Genomic DNA, 22,167 nt, shown 5'->3' on the forward strand with positions numbered 1-22,167 from the left:
GTAACAATGGCAGCGTGATGTCGACGACAGTGGTGACCTTCGCTCCATTTCAGCGCCCAACGTGATTGATCGTAGGGTTTAAAGTATAGGGGTATTATTTGATCTCATAAGATTGATAACCCTCGATACCTTAGCATTCCCACATTATATATGACGATGTGTGAAATGGGACCGTAACCAATTGGTTGATTGCACATATGAGGTAGGGACGTACTCCCCTTATCTCTCGATATTTAGTTAGCCGAGATCAATCCAACATGATGTACTAGCTCATGTTACTCATCCATTTGAGGGGGATTTGCCTAGTGTCACTATTTATATCAACGTTTCGACAAATACCACTCTTATCTTAGTGACACATGTAACTACCTGTGTCAATAACATACGGGACATGATGATAAATCTTCGAGACACATCTAAATTAGTGACATAAAAACCATTTTCCCTCCATTTGATGCACTGTTGCTTGCAAACCGATTGGTGGATTTTGAGCTGCATTTCATGGTCTTCCCAGCTGCACCGTCTGCCCCGAATGTGCACTCCAACCTCGCCGCCAGCCGTACACCTCGAAGATGTACAACTCGCCCGGTGCATCTCGAGGATGTCCCGTCGGAGAAGAAAGAGAAGACTAGGGCCTTATTTGCAAGTTTTAGCCGATCGGCGGGCAGTGTTTTGCAAAATTGCCAGAGTGGGTTCATCTCGCATAGATCTTGTCCCTTGAAATCTGATTTGAAGGCTGAGATTGTAGGGGATCACGGAGCATCTCAAGCATCGGAAGCACAGACCGGGGCGTCGCAGGCAGCACCCCTCCCGCACCGCCCACCCCGCAAGGCGGCAGGAGGAGACACCGAGGACCACCGAGCATCGCCGCCGCCCGTTCCGCCGCTCCACCTGCGCCTCTGCCTGGCCCGTCCCACGTGGCCGGCCTCATCGCCGCTGCTCCACAGCCAGCTGCCGGTCCGTCCTGCGACGTGGTACCGCCGCAGCCCGCTCGATCCGCCCAAGGTATTGCCGATCCTTGCCTCCTTCCTTGTCTCCATTCATGGATGTGTGCTCGAATTGCTCAATTTTGTATGATCTTGTTTTCTGGTGCACTACTTGATTACTTCTTTTCCCTGGTCGTCGTCCTACTCTCTAGGCTGGAGTGGACCGGGGATCCACCCGGACTTGTAATACTTACAATTGCTCACTTTTTTGGGGATATTCGTGTCTGCTGTGCTAACCGTGGACTGAAACATTGCAACACACCCGGAATTGACGAATTGTTCTTTATCTCAGGACTGGGGTAGAGCAGAGATCCACCAGGACTTGGATAGATTCCTTTCCAACTCACCCCCGGGAAGATGGCGCAGATCCCCAACCTCGACAATGCGCCGCTCAATCTCGCTGCGCTCAGGTCCCCCTATTCCGATCCTTCTCACCCACTCACCTCCTTCTATCTGTCGCGTCTCTGGATTCTGATAGTCTTGTTCGGTCTGTGTGCAGGGAGCAGTCGAAGAAGGACCTGCTTGGCATTCTCAAGAGTGTAGCTTCCTCATCTCGAACTCTGCATAGCGATATTTAGTGCTATTATTGTTGATGCTGAACTGAGGAGTTTGACTTCCATTGTGGTGTGTTTCAGATAAGGGGGAAGAAGTGTCTGGTCATTGACCCAAAGCTCACGGGGACCCTGTCGCTGATCGTGCAGACCTCGCTGCTAAAGGTGCGATGATGAAGTGTGGAGATGTCAATGGTCAAAACTGTCTCTTGTCTAGTTATCTTTAAAAACTCAGTAGATTTATTGAACATAGGAGTAGCAAAGTAATATTCTTTGCAATACCTTCTATTCATCATTTCATGGGCTAGGCCATTGCTGCAGTTTATTTATTCAATTTCCGGACTTGATTAGCTCATTAGGCGGTTTATATGCTTATCAGGAGTATGGTGCGGAGTTGCGGATTCTCTCTTCTGACCCCTTGCAGACGGAATGCCCAAAAATTGTGTATCTTGTGCGCTCGCAGCTGAGCTTCATGAAATTTATTGCAAGTCAAATCAAGAATGATGAACCTAAAGGGCTCCAAAGGGAATACTTCCTCTACTTTGTTCCTCGCCGCACAGTTGCTTGCGAGAAGGTATCTGTTGTTCTTTTGATGTTTGGACTCATGCCCGTGTGTTCTATATTTTGGCCTGGAGTTCTAGTTTGTTATAACTTAGAATTGTTTGCAATTCTTAGTGCAAATTTGTTATTCTACATATGAATTTAGTAAGAATGACAACTAAAATAATAATCAATTCCCAGTATGATGGATATGTGTAATCTGGATCATGCTGATTCTTGTATGTTACAGTGCAGAAAGAATGGAATTTCAGTTTGCTTGCATAAAATTCAGATTAGAGTGAAAAATTGGTTTGATTAGGTCCCAGAAGTTGGCAAGCTGGAATCAGTCTTTCAGTTTATGCCTTTGCCCATAGGTTATGCTTGGATATGATGTTGTCGACGGTACATTATGTATTGTGTTTGGCATGCTAGGCATTGAATGTACGCACTGTACATATGATCCTTATGTTGTCATTATGTATATCAAGTTTGAAATGTTATTTCCAATTGAACGCCATTCACCTATACAAGTATACTAGGTTTTAGGAACAAATGAGACATGTCTTAAAGGGGGGCGTGCATTCTTTTCCACTTGCCATGAAGATGAATGGAACTAAAACATGTTTAGTTTCTAATTAAAATGTGATTGGAAGAGGACCTCTAATCACTGTTTTACTTTGCACCTGCAGATCCTGGAGGAAGAAAAAGTTCACCAGAAGTTAACAGTTGGAGAATTCCCCTTGTATCTAGTTCCATTGGATGAGGATGTCCTTTCTTTTGAACTTGACCATTCTTTGCTGGTACTGATGCATTCATGCATATTGGTCTAGCTTGTGTATTCTGAATTTCCGATATTGTGAATCTCATCTAAGCTTTATGATTTTCAGGAATGTCTTATTGAAGGAGATACAAGTTCTATCTGGCATGTTGCAAAAGCTATTCATAAGCTAGAGGTAATTATATATTCCCTTCGTGCATTTAGGAAGTCATGTACTTGAAATAAAGTATCCTGTTCAAGATGCATCTGTTTTTGGCAGAGATAGTATTTGGACATACTAACATTTTTATCTGTTACTGAACTGCTGGGTGCAAAATACTAACCCATTCTACAAATATGCAAACTCATTAGTTTTTGACTAAATATTTTGTTAAGTACAAGTCCTGACACCCTGTTGTACTTTGGTGTACTGATTGCTATAAAATTCTTCATGTTAATAACTGATGCACTTATGTGTATTACTGCATTTTTTGTCAGTTTGCCTTTGGAGTCATCCCCAATGTTAGGGCTAAGGGTGTGGCGTCAACCAAAGCCGCAGAGTTGTTGAATAATATGCAACTAGAGGATCCTGTCAACATGGATGATGTAACACCAATTGACGTCTTCCTTTTGTGACTCAGATTTCTATGTTTATTTGAATTTGATCAGTTCTATTTTTTTCTATATGGTGTATTAGATGGGGATTCCGGAGATAAACACTGTTATTTTGTTAGACAGAGAGGTAAATATTCGATTCAGTTTATATTGGATTTTTAGTTCTATAGGCAACCATGTCCTGTTTTATCTTGATTTTTTTCTGTTTCTTTAATGTAATTATTGCACTTACATGTTTGCCTTAAGTCATCAAGTATTAATACACAATAGAATAGTATCAGGTTTTATACTATTCTGATGTCTTTTTGTTTTTATAATTTTCTTTGTCATTCAGGTGGACATGGTAACCCCAATGTGCTCTCAGTTGACATATGAAGGTTTATTGGATGAGGTAGACTACTAAAGCTTGTTGTCGTATCATTACTCATGAGCATTTGATCCATTAGCGTTTTCTGTAAATCGATAATATATCAGTAGAATAGTCATCATATGACTATGAGCTTGCAATGCATGACCTTCTAACATCGCTATATCTAAAGTTGGTTTCGACAAGAAACATCAAATACTTCCCTTTCACTTACCACCTACCTATTCAAAACTAGACAAATTCTTGATTGCTGCCTCCATCTTTCCATCTGTTTTTCTGCACTTTGTGACTACCCCACTATATATCTAGGCATGCAGACATGTAACAAATTTCAACATATGTGCTATCTGCTAAGTTCGAATAACAATGGTGTTGCAGATGGAAAAATGCAGTAGAAGTCACCTGATACCACCTAAAACTCTAAATTCTTAAATCAATGATGCTTTGTTTTGGCAACCTTCATGTTTACTGCCTCAGCTCCAAATAGTCAGTTTGTGGTTGCTGTGCTAGCAGTCTTTTACGGGAATCTCTACTAGTTAAAAAAATATGCTCTAACTAACAGGTTGAATCTAGAAAGAAATAATGCTTTTGAGAATCCACCATAATGCCAAACGGAGCATTAGAAGTTAAAACCTACCAGCAATCTACCATGTGTAATATAGCTTCAGAAAATTATTTTTATACTTTCTATTCACCTAATTAATACTATAGAAATTGATGGTGAAAGGTGTCAGGTGTGTATTGAAGGCTGTACATGTCTATCATCTATTTTTGAATGGCAGTAGTACTAAACAATGGTACTGTCATAGTAGAGTGACTGATTTGATGCTTCGTTATTGGTGCACACAGATTCATACTTGAGGTGAGAATTTTGCAGAATGTTTCGTACTCCTGAACTAACTATGAAAGCATTTAGCTGTTAGGAAATGGCTAATATGTTTTCCGTTATTGTCCCAAACACCTAATAGGAAATGTGGAAAGCAGATGTAATATTTCCTGCTCTCCAATTGATTCGCCTACTATTATATTAGTAGGTTACATTGGTACTACGATCCCTTTCAGCAAATACCTACTGCTAGATTGCACATGGTGAACTAGTAATCCTATTTCAATTGGAAATGCATAAGCCTGGGATTTTTGTTCAGTTGGGGTTTGCCTCCTCTTGTCTTTTTTGTTCTTTATGATTCCGAGAGCAACAATAACCAGGCGCCATACCATCACTGGGATATTTATTGCCTAAGAAATCAATGCAATTAAAATGAAATATTATCTACCATTCTAATGCTGCATTGCTAGTGTGATCTAAAAATGTAAGTTGTTTGAAATAAATTCTGTGATCATATTTTATTCATCAGATGCTGCAAATTCATACCGGGTCTGTCGAAGTTGATGCGAGCATCATGGGAGCCCAACAAGATGGAAAAAAGGTTAAGGTTCCACTAAATTCGAGGCAAGTATCCCTTGTAGGTGTTGTCTCAGTCAACAACAATAATCTGGATTATATGTATATATATCAATAAAAATATAAGTTTGTTTCCGCAAGCATTGTTGCTTTGTATATGCTTGGATTTTTCTATTGGCATCCTTGAGATACTTATGGTTAGTCTTGTCTTGCAATGTTGGAAAGCTCTGAAAGTAGAAAGATTAGATATGTTGTTATGAAAGAATGTCATAGTTTTCTTTTTATTTAAGTTACTAATTGTTACTCCCTCCAATCAAAATTAAGTGACATAATAATGCCTGCAAGAAAACTATCTGAATTTCAATCAACTTTGCCTTCATTAGTATCTAGATTTGCTATATGGAAATGCTATGAGTTGGTTTGTCTCAATTTGTTCTTTCATAATATTACCATTTAATATTTTACAAATGTATTACTATAGAAACTGCTTGTCGAAGTTATTTTTGAGATCATGTCATTCTTGTCACTTATCTGTTACTGGAGATAGTGCTAGTATATGTGTGCAATCCTCTTAATGCACATATGCTTGCATTTTTACAGGATATTTTCTGTATGTGGAGTTATACATTTATTCTGATGTTCTTTTCTTCTCAGTGATAAGTTGTACAAGGAGATTAGAGACCTCAATTTTGAAGTTGTAGTTCAGGTTCACTCCACTGACTTCTACTCATGTTTATTTCACTTGAAGGAAATTTGTGCTATTTTTTTGTGGATTTAGTTGTTACCTGATTTTGCCATTGTTAATCATAAATGAGTCTCATTCCAATTTGTTGGTTGTATCTGCCATCATTTCTATCAAATTTGAATAATTTTAAATTGTATTGACTGCAGGTCTTGCGCCAAAAGGCAACATCTATTCAACAAGATTACGCGGAAGTAAAATCCACCAATGTAAGAATTAAAGTGAATGTTGTCTGTTATTTTGTACCTGTTCTTTAATACATTGAAGAAAAACGGTGCAAATGCCGAGTTCATATATGTTTTATAAGGGCCACCTCTTTCGGATATACTGTTAGAATTAGAACGAGTTGCTATATTGTGTTAACTTTGAGTTATTGTTCCCTTTGGTATAAAATCGAGTCTATTGCTTGTTTGTCAAGTTATAGTTTCCTTTAGGCCCTGTTTGGATGCCAAGAATTTGAAAAATTAGATCCCGTTTCCATTTCTAGATGAATCAAAATCAGCAGAAATTGGATTCAAATTTTAATATTCCTGCTTGGGTCCATCTGGCATTGTAAGAAGAAACAAATCCCCAAGTCTCCACCTTACGACAGAAGAGAAGCAATCGAACTAAAATTCTCGTTTCAAACAAGATCAAGGTCCAAATAGACTACATATCTAGATAAGCAATAGCCAAATCAAATAATTTGGATTGTATTGAACCAGATTGGGGAGAAGAAAGATAGGGCCCTGCATCGTGTGCTGCACTTACCAGCGCGGATGAGATCTCGTAGCATACGACGGGGAGGTCTCCGACAAGGAGCTGCCTGGGCGTGTGTGCAATGGTGCAGCAGAGCTCAACCATGAAATCAATAGTGATAGGGAGGGTGGTGCCATGGCCGTGGACGGCCATGGCAGCGGAGTTGCCGATGAGGCATGAGGTTGCCGAAGAGGAGGGGAGGATCTCACCTCGTTTGCAAGGAGGAGAAGGGCGGTGATCAAGGCATCACTTGGAATGTAGGATGGAATCTCTGATTTTGATTATAGGGGGTAGCTAGCCAAACGCATATGTGGAATCAGTTTCCAATTCCATGATTCCTGCCTCACTTGATGGGCCCTTAGAGATAAGATTGAGTTCTTGAGAGAAAGCCTCAATAATCCATTGTAATTGTTTAGATCTGGAAAGGATTGATCAATAGAAGTGTCTAGTCTGCTTCTCTTCTCCAACTGCATCAGAGATTTGAATTGATGGCAGGAGGATGAACCTCTGGGTCAGCAGGTCAAGCATTAGTGCCATATCATTGGAATTTGTGCCTTTAATGAGATCCAGCATGATAGTAAATTAGTATTATTTAATATCCATTTTCTCAGGTACTTTGATTTGTTAGTGCAATTATGATAAACTGGTCATATATCACTGGCCAACTGTTTCTTTTTTGCGACTATCCATTCTCTCGGAAAATTTGATTTGTTAGTGCAATTATGATAAACTGGTCATATATCACTGGCCAGCCGTTTCTTTTTTGTGACTGCATTGGCTAGCTGTTGAGAAATAACATGAATTGAACTGCTTGATGCTCGGCAGGTTTAAATTTACAAGATAGGGAAATACTGTAATATAACTCCAGAAATGTCATGCATTGTATAATCAGCAGATCATCTTGAATTAAAATACACTTGTTTCATTTGGAGATTCAGGGGGCATGTTTGACAATACAATTGGGAATAGGGTAAATATGAGTGCTTGTATAACAATACCTAATCTTTTAGTCTAAATATGATTGCATGTGGAGATGCAGAAAACATACGATGTGACAGCTTGCGCTTAGATGGACATGTCACTTTTATTTTTCACCCCCTTTTTTCGAATAGAAAACTGACATTATATATATCACTCACTACTTTCTAGTGAACTTGTTGCATTCAGTAAATATGTGCATCTGTGTCATGTTTTGTCTTATGCATTATCATTTTGACCACAGTAAATTACCGTTTGGCTAGTTTGGAAAATGGAAGTTATTTAAATAATTTCTTGTTTTGAACAGACTCAGTCAGTTTCTGAGCTAAAGGATTTTGTGAGGAGGTTGCACTCGCTACCAGAGATAGCTGTAAGTTAATTGTGTGCCTTCATATTATTTCTGTTTTGATTTTGATGACTAACTGCATGCAATGATTTAGAGGCATGTCCATTTGGCACAACACTTGCAATCGTTCACGGGAAAGCCCTCCTTTCATGCTCGACTAGACATAGAACAAACAATATTGGAGGTTCAAAACTTTGAAATGTGAGTTTGTCTTTGCACTTTTCCCTAATTCGCTTTTCTTTTTTTTGTTCTGCATTTTCTTCTAGTTCATTCCTCACTCATATTTAACTTATCGTTGATTTCTCATTTTTAGTTTTATTTTTTCTATGCTTGTTTCCATCAATACCATAGAATACGTACCGAATGACTAAAATCGGTTTCCTTCTTGAACTTTCACGTAGCTGAACTAGTGATTTCAATTGTGTTTATATTGATACTTTAGTTTCACATCGTTTACAAAAGTGGCCATAAACCATATTTGTCTTTCAGTTTGCTCTCAAATTATGTCAAAATGCCAGCTAAGCTTACTTTATCCCCAGATGTTTCGAGTACATCGAGGAGATGATACACAAGCAGGAACCTATTGAAAATGTGCTACGCCTTCTAGTGTTACTTTCGCTTACAAATGCTGGGTTGCCAAAGAAGAATTTTGATTACTTGAGGTATGGTATGCCACTTTATCAAGCTTCGCTTTTTCCGCTCTGCTGCTTCTGTGTTAAGTTTTATGTTCATTGTTAGTTCATGGCTTTGCAACTTTCAAGACTATATTATAGCATTATAGGTAAATGGGTTGATAGGGTCATTTGCCCTGGAGTACATTTTTCTAGCTATCATGTTTAGTGATGTGCCTTTTCTCCCACCTATTTGTGAACTCTTAGAAATGTTGACATGAGTTGGTACCCAGATTCACTATATCCAAAGCACTCATGTATTTTGTTCTGGATAAAGCTAGTGCACAAATTTATAACATTGATGAATCGCATCCATGCATAAGTAAATAAAACGTTGAAAAATAAGAAGTCATAAATAGGCTTTATGGTGAAGGTTTACAGAACAGGGTGCCCGGGCAAATATTCTTAAAGTCCTACTTCTTTATAAACTAAAAGTGGCCACAGGATGCCTTGCGAGAGACATCTTGACTGGGGCCTGGGGCTTCTGACCTAGGACATGGCACTGTCTTCATCTCCGTATCCTGATGCATAAAAGTGGTGACTAGCCTAGGTTGGCTTGGGAATGGTATCCAGCATCAAAGAATGTTTATCGCAACTTACATGAATTAACTTAATGTAAGCATTTGTAATCAAAGTCAGCATACGTACTGCATTTGAATAAACTGACATACGTAACATTTAAATATGGGCTCAAAGTGGTCAATGAGGTCGCTTGCCTAACTGGAAGGTCTTTGGTGAAGTCTTGCGTGAATCCAGTCTTTTGGAATATCTATGTTTATAGGCATAAATCCAATGGAACATGAAGACATACCAAATAAGTTTATGTAAAATCTAGAAATCAAAATTTTCTTGATGATAGAGTCTGAATTCAGAAACAAAAATGTGTTGATTAGAGTTGAAATGGATAACATGCTTCCACAACTTGAAATCTGATGGAAATTTAGAAGAAAAAAAGAGGAGTAAAGTTGTGGACTCTGTTGAGTTGGCACAGCTAGAGTTTAAGTAGGTTAGTAGAGGTGCTCAAATAGTATACTAGGGAAGAGCAAGAGTCGGCAAAGTCAAGTTGACTTAGGAGCGCATTCAAGTTGTATTAGAGTTGCAAAGCCAAGCCCAAGTTGAGGTCCAAGTTCTAGCACTTGGAGGGTTCAGTCATCTTGACTATGTTAGGATTGCCTATGTAATATATTAAACCAAAAAACAAAGAAATCAATCCACTCCCTCCCAGTTGCTATTTCCTGATCCCTCTAGTTTCTCCCATCCTGCCCTCCTATTCCTTAATTGCTGACCATGGGGCAACTGCATGCTGGAGGCACCCGCACTTGCTCTCACTGGTTCAACATCCATAGTCTTTGCAGTAAAGCACGCCCGCAATAATAGGCAGGAATAGACATAATTTATGCAATTTAATGTGTGCATGAACTGAGTATTCTGTAGCGCTGTGCCATACAAGTCACTGATTGACTGTTATGTTATAGATGTTGTTTGAAAATATGTTTTTTGTGGGATTTTACTGTGCATGTGTTGGAATTTATTTTTCCTCCGATGCCAGCATGTTGATCGTAAATCTGATTCTTGTCTGCTCTGCATTTTGTGCTACTTTTTAGGCGAGAAATACTGCATAGTTATGGCTTTGAGCACATGCCCTTGTTATACAATCTGGAAAAAGCTGGCCTTTTTAAGAGGCAGGTTAGTCAGATTAGATCCCTCAATGAACTTCTTATTCAGAGTCCTCCACGGCTCCTTCTATATTATTATATGGCGTTATTTCCTACAGTTTCTTTTTTCATTTCTAATTTTCTATGACATACTGTCATGCCATGCAGGAATCTAGAAGTAATTGGGTTAGTATTACAAGAGCTCTGCAGCTTATAGTTGATGTAAATGATACGGCAAAGTATGAACTTTTGATGCTTTATGTTTATTTTGCATTCAATATTTCCTTATGCTCCATTTGTTCATGCTGCAATGTCTGTTTTCATCCTAACAATTACTTTGCGTAATCTTCATTTTAATTATTTCCTAATGCTCTCTTTTAAAAAAAACTCGACCAACCTAGGAGGAACCAGGTGGCATTGTAATAAGAAGAAATGTTAGCAATAAGCCTTGATGTGTGCAGATTTTCAGCTAGCAGATTAGGGAGAATAATAGCCAATTAAAGCAATAATTGCTGTAGTTATTAGCTGTTTGAACCAGGGATTTTCAGTTAGCAAATTAGGGAGAATAATAGCCAATTAAAGCAGTAATTGCTGTAGTTATTAGCTGTTTAAACCAGACCATATTGTAGTGGTCAGCAGTGTATAAATAGAGAAGAAAACAGGGAAGGCAGCAAGCAATTGCAGCACCAAAAATACCACTGCTAGTGTACGTGTCTTGGGTGAATTCCTAGGCTACCTGTGAGACTGTAGGCCTTTCAATTGGTATCAGTAGGGTGTCATGGCGGGTGAAGATGACCCTTCTGCAGCTCCTGAGCCTGTGGTACAGCGCGTGGTGAGAGATGTCAGAGGTGCGTACCCGCTGCTCAGCAAGCACAACTACGCCGAGTGGTCGGTGATAATGGAGGTGATGCTTGAAGCCCGCGGCCTCTGGGAGGCCGTGGACAAGGGCGGCGTGGATAGGGTCGACGACAGGTTGGCAATGGAGGCCATCTTTCGTGTAGTCCCGCCGGAGATAGTCACCTCCCTTGCGAAGAAGACGGCGAAGGAGGCCTGGAATGCGATCAAGACGATGCGCGTCGGCTCCGAGCGCTCTCACAAGGTGACTGACCAGAAGGCGACGGCGAGTCAATCGACGACTTCGCCATGCGCCTCACCGGGATCGTCCACCAGCTGGAGGTACTTGGTGATCCGGTCGACGACGCCAAGGTTGTGGCCAAGTACCTGCGGGTTGTCCCGCCCAAGTTTGCGCAGATCGCGCTCCATCGAGACGCTCCTCGACATCTCAACGTTGACGATCGAGGAGGTCACGGGACGGCTCAAGGCGGTGGAGGACCGCCTCGACCCGGACCAGGTGCTACCATCGACATTCGATGGCAAGCTGCTGCTCACGGAGGAGCAGTGGCTTGCGCGCCAGAAGGAAAGACGAGCTAGCGAGGGGGGCTCGCGGTCTGCCAAAGGCGACGACAAGAATCGCCGCTCCCGTGGCTTGCGCAAGAAGGGTGTGGCTGATGGCAAGAACGCTGCCCGCAACGACGATCGCGACACCTGCCGCAATTGCGGGCGTACCGGTCACTGGGTTCGTGATTGCAGCCAGCCCAAGCGAGGTCAGGCGCACCTCTTGCAGGAGGAGGACTACAAGCCTACGCTACTGATGGCGCAAGTCTGCGCGCTGAACGACGACACCGTGCCGGCGTCGACAACAGTCCACCTCGATGAACCACGAGCGCAGGCGTTCCTCGGCGAGGCAGACGCCGGTGAACTCCAGGAAGGCTGGTACCTCGACACTGGCGCCACCAGCCACATGACGGGTCGCAGCGACGTCTTCGCCAAGCTTGATTGCGTGGTACAGGGAACCGTACGGTTCGGCGATGGATCACTCGTCGAGATCCACGGCTGCGGCACGGTGCTGTTCGCCAAGAAGAACGGCGAGCACAAGACGCTCTCCGACGTCTACTTCATCCCACGCTTGAAGAACAACATCATCAGCGTCGGCCAACTCGATGAGTGTGGCTCGAAGGTGCTGATCGAGGATGGCGCGCTGCACATCTGGGATCGCCGGCGTCATCTCATCGCCAAGGTGAACTACGGGCGGAACCGGCTCTACATCCTACGCCTCAACGTCGCGCGCCCCATTTGTCTCGCGGTGCAGCACAACGACGACTCGTGGCGCTGGCACGCCCGCTACGGCCACATCAGCTTCGACGCGTTGCACCAGCTTGGCCACCAGGACATGGTGCGTGGTCTTCCGCGGCTAGAACACGTGGAGCAGCTCTGCAACATCTGCGTCATGACGAAGCATCGTTGAGCCCCATTCCCAGCCAAGGCGAAGTACCGCGCAGAGGGCGTCCTATACCTCGTCCACGGCGACCTCTGCGGCCCCATCACGCCGACGATGCTAGGCGGGTGCCGCTATTTTTTGCTGTTGGTAGATGACGCAAGCCGCTACATGTGGCTGGTGCTTCTCACAGCAAAAAGTGATGCTGCAGCGGCCATCACGAAGTTCCAGGCTGCTGCGGAGGTGGAGAGCGGGCACAAGCTCCGCGTTCTACGCACGGACAATGGCGGCGAGTTCACCTCCGTTGAATTCGCGCGCCACTACGAGGACCACGGCGTGTAGTGGCATTTCTCCGCGACGTACACGCCGCAGCAAAACGGCGTGGTGGAGAGAAGGAACCAGACCATCCTCGCCACCGCACGCGCCTTCCTGAAACAGCGGAAGATGCCCGTTGAATTTTAGGGGGAGGCTGTGACCACGGCTGTCTACCTCCTCAACCGGACGCCGACGAAGAGTCTTGACGGCGAGACGCCATTTGAGGCGTGGCACGGGCGCAAGCCGGCGGTAAGCTACTTGCGTACATTCGGGTGTCTTGGTTATGTAAAGGATACACGACCAGGCCTGCGGAAGCTCGATGACCGCAGCACCCCGATGGTCTTCATCGGCTATGAGGATGGCTCCAAGGCGTACTGCATGCTCGAGCCCCGGTTCCGGCGCGTCCACATCTCCCGCGATGTCGTTTTTGACGAGGACGCCGGCTGGGACTGGGAGGCGGTGCTGCAAGACGGTGGAACAGCCACACCTGACTTCCATGTGGAGGTAGTGGTCAACTACATCCACCCAGGCGCGTTGGCTCCGTCCGCAGGCAGCGCAGAAGACGCTTATCCTGCTGCGCCGGCGCCCATAGGGGCGATCTCGTTGCCCACGCCCGTCTTCCCTGCAGAGGCAGCCCCCACATCCGCGGGGACGGATCCAGCGCCAGCCTCGCCTGCTGGCGTGTCGTCCACGCCCACAGGGGCTTCTCCTGCGGCGGCCTTGCTCCTGGAGTTCGTCTCTCCTCCGCCAAACGACTCCGACAGGCTGGATGTGTACCACGACTCCTCCCCTCTCCGTTACCGTCGCATCGACGATGTGCTTAGAGGGGGAGAGGCACCAGGCCTTGCCAATCGCATCGCCGATGGCGAGGGGCTACTGCTAGTCAGCGAGGATGGAGAGCCACGCTCCTTCACTGAAGCAGGGCACGATCCAGCATGGCAGGGAGATGGACTCCATCGAGCAGAACGGGACATGGTCACTGGTGGAGCTTCCTCATGGGCATCGATCTATTGGGCTGAAGTGGGTCTTCAAGCTCAAGAAGAACGAGGCAGGAGAAGTGATCAAGCACAAGGCTCGCCTCGTCGCCAAGGGCTATGTGCAGCAACCGGGCATTGACTTCGATGAAGTATTCGCACCCATTGCTCGTCTTGAGTCTGTTCGGTTGCTGCTAGCTGTTGCTGCGCAAGATGGCTGACCGGTGCATCACATGGATGTGAAGTCGGCTTTCCTCAACAGCGATTTGGGGGAGGAGGTGTACGTCACGCAGCCGCAGGGCTTCGTCGTCGTCGGAGCAGAACAGAAGGTGCTGCGCCTGCAGAAGGCGCTCTACGGGCTGCGGCAAGCGCCGTGGGCTTGGAACGAGAAGCTGAACACGACATTGCGAGCTCTCGAGTTCGAGCAGAGCCCGCATGAGGCGGCGATGTACAGGCGTGGCCATGGTGACTCGCTGTTGCTCCTTGGGGTCTATGTGGATGACTTGATCATCACTGGATCAGCCAAGGCGGAGATCAACCGCTTCAAGGAGGAGATGAAGGCGAGGTTCAGGATGAGCGACCTTGGATTGCTTTCTTTCTACCTTGGCATCGAGGTGTAGCAGAGTAGTAGCGGGATCACGCTGTGCCAGGCGCATTACGCCAAGCGCATCCTAGAAATGACGGGGATGCAGGACTGCAACCCTGCGCACACCCCCATAGAGGAGCGGCTCAAGCTGAGCCGTGACAGCACGGCGGCGGAGGTGGACATCACTCAGTACCCGAGGATCATTGGAAGCCTCCGCTATCTTGTCCACACGCGGTCGGACCTCGCTTTCAGCGTGGGGTACGTGAGTCGCTTCATGGAGCGGCCTACGGAGGAACACATGGCGGCAGTGAAGAGGATCCTGCGCTATGTGGCTGGGCCTTTTAAGTCTCGGTTGCCACTACGGGAGGACAGCAGAGGCACGGCTTGTCAGGTACACCGACAGCGACCTCGCTGGCGATGTTGACACAAGGAGGAGTACATCCGGCGGTTTGTTCTTCTACGGCATCAGCTTGGTGAGTTGGCATGCTCTCAAGCAAAAGGTGGTGGCACTCCCGTCTTGTGAGGCGGAGTATGTTGCTGCCACTACTGCAGCCACACAGGCGGTGTGGTTGGCTCGGCTGCTCGGCGACTTCAAGGGGAGGGACGCTGACACTGCCGAGCTGAAGATTGACAACAAGTCAGCCTTAGCGCAGATACAAAACCCTGTCTTCCATGAACGTAGCAAACACATCGATGTGCGCTACCACTTCATCAGGGAGTGCCGGGAAGATGAGAGGATTAGTGCTGATTTTGTCAGCACTAAGGACCAGCTCGATGACATTCAAATGAAGGCACTTGCGCGAGTCAGATTCCATGAGCTTCGTGCTAGGATTGGAATGGTCAATATCAATTCCAAGTCCACACATAAGGATTATGGTGAGATTGTTAGCAATAAGCCTTGATGTGTGCAGATTTTCAGCTAACAGATTAGGGAGAATAATAGCCAATTAAAGCAGTAATTGCTGTAGTTATTAGCTGTTTGAACCAGAGATTTCCAGCTAGCAAATTAGGGAGAATAATAGCCAATTAAAGCAGTAATTGCTGTAGTTATTAGCTGTTTAAACCAGACCATATTGTAGTGGTTAGCAGTGTATAAATAGAGAAGAAAACAGAGAAGGCAGCAAGCAATTGCAGCACCAAAAATACCACTGCTAGTGTACGTGTGTCTTGGGTGAGTTCCTGGACTACCTGTGAGACTGCAGGCCTTTCAAGAAATAGGTACCCAAATTTGAGTCGAAAGGACTCGAACTTGGGTGGTCTAGACGTACATCCACACTCTCAACTAACTGAGCTAAGCTCAGTTCCTAATGCTCTCTTTATCTGAGAGTATTTTTTTTTATCTGCTTGAGCATAAGTTCATACCAATTTAATCTCCACAAATTTATCATTTGACATGCATAACCAGAGATCATAATCTTGCTGGGCATTTCCAGTTACTGACCGGTGACCACAAACCAAGCCCTTGTTTAGGCAATCATCTATCCACATTGATCCTTTTATATGTATTGTATTCCTTGTTACTTGCTACGGCTTATGCACACGGGCCAAAAAAAAATCCCAAGAATTTTGAGAAAGCTCAGATTTTCTGGTGTTTTGACCGATCATATCTGAGATTGTCATCCCTGATTCTAAGAGTGATGTAACAAGGGTTTAATCTGTGTGCCTTTTCTGTACTAGTGTTAATCCATTCTTGAAAAGTGCTGGTATCAATCTGTAAGCGACTTTTGACTCTTTCATGTGACGTATATAATTTGCTGGGAGTCTTCAGTTGTAGTAGATACGAAAGAGTCATATATGATTATTCAACACATAATAAGGACCATTCCTACCACTACCTGTTGGAACTAATTTTGCATTTGTTATCTTGGTCACAACTACTAATTATCTATTCTTGTTTTCATTCTCAGCCCTAGTGATATATCATACATCTTTTCTGGATATGCACCTCTTAGCATTCGCCTTGTTCAACATGCAGTGAGATCTGGATGGTGAGTTTATCATGTGATTTATTTTCCATCCCTTTATTTTTCGATGATAATGTTTTTCTTTTCATGTTGCTTCGAATGTAGTCTGCAGAGAAAGACCCTTTAATTTTTCTTGGGAAGAAATGTTTCTATGAAGTTTCTGCACATATAAAAAGATGGGACAAAAATAAAAGGAAATCTCTAGCTTTTCACTAAGTAATAGAAGCTTTATATTTATTTCTTCTTTTCTTCATTTTTTTGGGAGAGCAAAATTGATATTAAGGAGGGAATGAATTATGCCCCGCCGTTCTCCCTTCTCTCTTATTCTTGAATGAGATTCCATAAAGTAGGAATGTGTCCTTCAAATTTCTTTTGTTTCTTGTCTCATTCTCCTTCCGTGCAGAGTTCTGTGAAAATTTATGAGTTATTTGGTTGATAATAAATCAAAGCAAATGTCTTCTACTTGCATGCTATTTGTATAATAGGAATATTCGTCTAATTTTATTTTTGTTTTTGCTTTCTGTTCCGCTCTCTCCTTCCATACAGACTATAGTTCTCTGGAAGAGTTATTCTGGTACCAATATATCGGAGTGTAAATGTGCCATTGGTGTTTGTGTTACCTCATTTGTTTACAACTTCTGCACTAAACGTTTCTACTGTTATGTTGTAAAAGTGGTTTTCTTAAATGACCTTAATTAGTGGCTAGAAGTTTTGTCACCTGTACTCTCATTAAAATTTATTTTCCATCTTTCAGGCGATCTACCGAAGAATTGTTGAAACTATTGCCAGGTCCACATCTGGATTTGAAAAGAGTGAGTGGCTATCGTCGAATTGAAGTTTGCATTACAAGGAAGCAAATTATTTTTCTTAAAGATTTATCTAACTCATGTAGGGTGGTTTGAAAACTAATTCTTCACTGGAAGCGCTTCCAGGTTCAGTGGCCCAACAGAGTATTGACAGGTAAACTCACCTACACATACAGAATTATCATTCCAACATTTAAGAATTGAGAGAAGGGAGGGCTACCACAATCTGTTGGCTCTGTATAGTAATTCGAGGAAACAGGGGTCTGATAACAGTGAAGTGATTTGAATATCCAAATTGCACGTGCTATTTTTTTAATCTTATTTTTGTTGGTTAGTAATGATCTTTTTACATCACAACGCAAATACTTGTCATGTTGAGCTGACTTCAGGAACAGACGATCAAATTTGTGTTGTTCCTCACCTAGTTTTGCCAAGAGTATAGGATATGCCCAAAATGCATAGCAAATAATTTCTCGACTGTATGTAGCAGCTCTGAGAGATGACCTCATACTTTGATCAAAACCATATGCAAAAAAGGAAGAATGCTAAAACCAATCTAATCAAAACATGGAAACCAAGGAAAAGGCAAGCAAGATACTGTTATTTTACTATTCGAGATCACCTACTACTAGTATCCCCCTTGAAGATTCCTGGAATCTCAGTAGTTTATTAAGTTTGGAAAGTTTTGCCAGATCAGTTCAAACTGAATTTGCTGCTGTCTATTTTTTTTTAACTTACTAGGAAAATTGTTATCCATTACAGTTCTAATATTTTCTCTAGCATTCACAACATCAATAACAACAAATCCTTTAGTCCCAAGCAAGTTGGTGTAGGCTAGAGATAAAACACAACAAGTCACACGAACTAAAGAGAAAGAAAGAAAAGGAGATAAATAATAGAAAATTATAATATAGTATTAGTAGTAGTATTTTTCTAGCATTCACAGATTTATAAATCCGTTCATCTGTTTTGTTCCAAAAATTCTGCTGTTCTAGGGTTGGTCATCGCTCTCTGGTTTTGGTTGTATTTATTGGTGGTGTAACATTTGCTGAGATTGCTGCCCTTCGATTCCTTAGTGCACAGGTACATATTCTACTACTTGTTTCTAATTTTTCAGATGTTTAGAACAAATAGATTCCAAGGTTTTATTAACCTGGAATTTCTTGGATACCAGAATTCACTTCAGAATCGATGGTGCATAATTATTTTCCTGATTCGTTTTTTTCATGGTAGGTCATTACAAAATCATAAGAAGACTTTAGTGTAACTATCTTATAATGATTATAACAGAACTAACTGTTTGCATGATTAAATTGTGCCCGATGTTATGAAAAATTTGTTTTTGGTCTTGTTGCCACTGGAGGTGAATAAATGTTATGGTGCTGGCCAGCACTGGCCATGGCAGGCCCAGTCAATCCAGCATGCGCAACTAAGGGTGCAGCCGCAGGACTTGGGCCCCAAGATGATCAAGAGGATACTTAGCCCTTTAAGTTAGGATAATATCTCTAAATTAGGATAACATCGCAGGTTCCCTTATTCAGTTGGTTTATTACCTTTTTAAATGAGATCTTGATAGGGCCAACTCCTATATAAGGAAGCCAGTTGCATCATTATGTACTAGGCAAAAATTAAGAAAGAAAAGTCTGGCTGTTCGTGGGTTCTTTGCGGCTTGCTGGCCATCTCTCTCCCGCTTTCCACCACCTAAATCCATATCAGAACAATAGATTCATCTGCCTTTATTCCCTTTGACAGAACAAAGGCAGGGGTGTACAGTTGTGTAACTTTGTGCGTTTGTATGCCCTTGGATCGGGGATGAGTAGAGTTTTTTTTTCACATTTTTATGGTCGTTTTTTCTCTGTTTTACATGTGATTGGTGAAAAGTTGAGCCTATGTATAATAAATTTTTATTTTTTTTCTACTAATTGAGTACAACCTACTATCTTTATTTCACCCAAGTCTTTTCCTAGGAACAATTTTTTTAGTGTATAAGATCTGTTTTTTTTTTACTATGTTTGTACTATCATACTTTTTTCCTTGGAAAAGACTTGGTATTATCATACTTTTTTCCTTGTCTATTGTATTATCATACTTCTCTCGTTGTCTATTGCAGGAAGGAATGGGCTACGACTTCCTTGTTGCTACAACAAAGGTTGTCAATGGCAACACAATACTCAGACCGATTATAGCCAATAGCAAAGAAGGGATGATGTAATTTTTTTTTTGTGCATGTGTGTTTGTAGTTGTAGACAAACCCGAGCTCGTGAGGGGTTTCCTTGTTTGGCTACCAGATCATATTTGTTCAGCAACTGGTGTTAGGCTCACACGCTTGTATTTATGAGATGGGCCTCGTCTTTTTTGTCACTGTATATGTTTGTACTTTTATCTCATGCAAATGCAAATACAAATAAATTAATATCAATCAATGGAAATTTTGCGGTCTCATTTTGATTCAGTTCTATTGTTAAGGTCTTCTAACTGGAAATGTCAGGATAACTGGATTTCATGTGGTGCTGTATCAGCTCACTGCATGTGAAAATTTCCAACATGTAATCCTATTGTAGTTTTGGAAAGCCGAGACTCGAGCACCGGACTGACCACAAAGATTCTGTGCTCAAGTTTTTGGTAGGGATAAAAAAGAAAACTAACGGCGACTAGCTCTACTAGCCCACATGATTAAGAGCAAGGATACAGACTGATTGAAACTAGGCCGGTGGCTACCAGTCTTATAAAGTACTCTGCAATCCAAATTTTGTAATATGCAACATGTGAGAAGCATGTAAAATAATTTAATACATATGTTCCTTACATAACAATATTCAATAAAACGTGGAGGGCTAGTGAGGTCACGGATGCGAAATAAATTGAGAGTATTTATTTTTTTAACTTTGTCAAATTCTTTGGAGTCATCATTTTTAAATATTTATCAAGTAAGAAAGGATTAGCTATTTCAATTTCACCCCTTACCTCTACTGTTGGGACTGGGTTCCCAGACAAGGAGAGCCTTTGGATACGGAGATATTGAATGGCACTCAGAGCGACACGTGTTGGAGGCGGAACAGTTTCCTTGATCCCCTTCCGGTTGCACTATGGCTCTATTTATAGCCTATACCCGGCAACCGCAGGTGCTGTTTACAAATCCTACTCCCTTACCTGCTATATTCCCGGAATATCTGGAGGTATTATGGTACAAATAAGCATAATCGCATAATTACAGAAGTATTCTGGGCGACCGAAATCGGACCCACTGTGTCGAGGTGATCCATCTCTTCGAAGGGCGTCGAAGCCTCCTTTGCTCGGATGCCCATCGGATAGCCTTCGTCCCCCGGCGAAGGTCAGCTTGCGTCTTCGCCAGCCTCGAACGATACAGACTGCGGATTTGTCTTCGCCGGTTCGAGAAGTCGAAGATGCGTGCGTGCCTGCACCCTTCGACCAACGTAGCTTCACGACCTTCGCCGCTAACAGATGAACTCCCTGTAATAAAACCACATAGACTATCACGCGGTATCTCCAGTAAACTTCGCGATTCCCTTCGAAGTGGTGGGGGGGGGGGAGATCATCCCCAACATCTACCTAAGTAATGTAAAACCCTAAATCACTACTGCATTGCTATCGTCCATTTAATAACGGTACTATTTGATAGAGGTATGTGTGATCATCATTAAGTTTTCTGATGAGCGATGCCCCAGTTTCCCTCTCTTTCGTAGTGCTAGTAAGCAGCAGCCTAATGATGCAAGTGGGGTGGGTTGCGGCTGCCTGCCCCACTTCCGCATCCACCACGAGCGCCACATGGACACAAGAGGCAACCCGCATGCCACAACGGAGTTTTCGTGCGCTTTGCGGCAACTCGTACAACCACCGCTAGTTGGCTGGGTGGCTGCGTGCTACCACGCTACTCTGCTCTGCTGTTGTCTTTGCATCGGCTCTATTCTGCTCTGCTGCTACTATCTTTGGCTCTGCTATGCTCTAGTATACCCTGTGACCGATGTGAAGATGTTTACCATCATGGCTTTGCTCTGCTGCTGTCTTTGGTGAGTTGCTCCAAATAAAGCAATTAGCAGCATGCTATATATCTGTGGATGCCTGGAGAGGAAAGAAAACTATTGACTATTTCAGTAGCATGACATCTAGTATTATTTCTTTCAGACCCAATTCTACGAACTCTTCAGGATTGGAATATTTAGAAAATTATTATAAATTACAATAATGGATTACAACTGTAACTCCAGTACAGACCAATTTTTTATAAACTTAAACAACAGAAAAAGAAACTAAAAGGATCAAAGGAAAAGGAAACACAGCTCTCGGCAGTACTTCAGGTTGTGTTTCAATTGCACATCACGAAATTCCAGTTCTCTAGGACTTAATTGCTTTGCCTGCACATATTTCAGACCATTCTGCACATGAGATTCAATTATTCAAAAGTTAATGAGTTACAAAATAGCAACCAACAGCAAATAGTTCACAGATATATATTTTGAGATCCCGTAGAGCAGGCAAATATATTGGGACAGTACCTCTTATACCACTTCCACGGATATATATTGGGCAATTATATAACACTTGGAGGAATTAGACTATCTTCTTCATCTGAGAAATTAATAGTCTAGGTTACTTGTACCACTTCATTCCACATCTGAACTAGTCTATTAGCAAACCTCTATATTATAAAATTTCTTCTAAACAAATCCCAATTTACCCTATCGTTGTTGAATTTGACTCAAGCAATAAACATGTTGGACTGAACATTGAAGTACTGTTTTCTCTTCAAAATCCCACAAAGAAACGTAAACAGAATGAGAAGACTGACAAAATTACTGAGGATTGCAGCACCAAAAAGCCATATTTATCCCAGAAATGCAACAGTAAGAGGCCAAAATCTGCCATGACAACTTCTGACAA

At 42.9% G+C, this 22,167-nt stretch overlaps 1 protein-coding gene across 1 annotated transcript; it reads left to right on the forward strand.

Annotated features, from left to right (window-relative positions):
• The first annotated feature begins 743 nt into the window (after positions 1-743).
• Positions 744-19,720, forward strand: LOC133888081 (vacuolar protein-sorting-associated protein 33 homolog). The gene is made up of 23 exons (XM_062328195.1): positions 744-1,005; positions 1,279-1,396; positions 1,486-1,525; positions 1,622-1,702; positions 1,917-2,111; positions 2,767-2,877; positions 2,965-3,030; positions 3,333-3,440; positions 3,532-3,576; positions 3,784-3,840; positions 5,172-5,266; positions 5,873-5,924; positions 6,110-6,169; positions 7,984-8,046; positions 8,117-8,223; positions 8,562-8,684; positions 10,298-10,379; positions 10,517-10,587; positions 16,406-16,486; positions 17,217-17,274; positions 17,355-17,422; positions 18,264-18,351; positions 19,379-19,720. The coding sequence occupies exons 2-23, from the start codon at positions 1,344-1,346 to the stop codon at positions 19,478-19,480; spliced, it is 1,806 nt and encodes a 601-aa protein (XP_062184179.1). The 5' UTR covers positions 744-1,005; positions 1,279-1,343; the 3' UTR covers positions 19,481-19,720.
• The last annotated feature ends 2,447 nt before the right edge of the window (positions 19,721-22,167 follow it).

The sequence above is a fragment of the Phragmites australis genome, chromosome 13 (assembly GCF_958298935.1).
Source record: "Phragmites australis chromosome 13, lpPhrAust1.1, whole genome shotgun sequence".
Lineage (NCBI taxonomy): Eukaryota > Viridiplantae > Streptophyta > Magnoliopsida > Poales > Poaceae > Phragmites > Phragmites australis.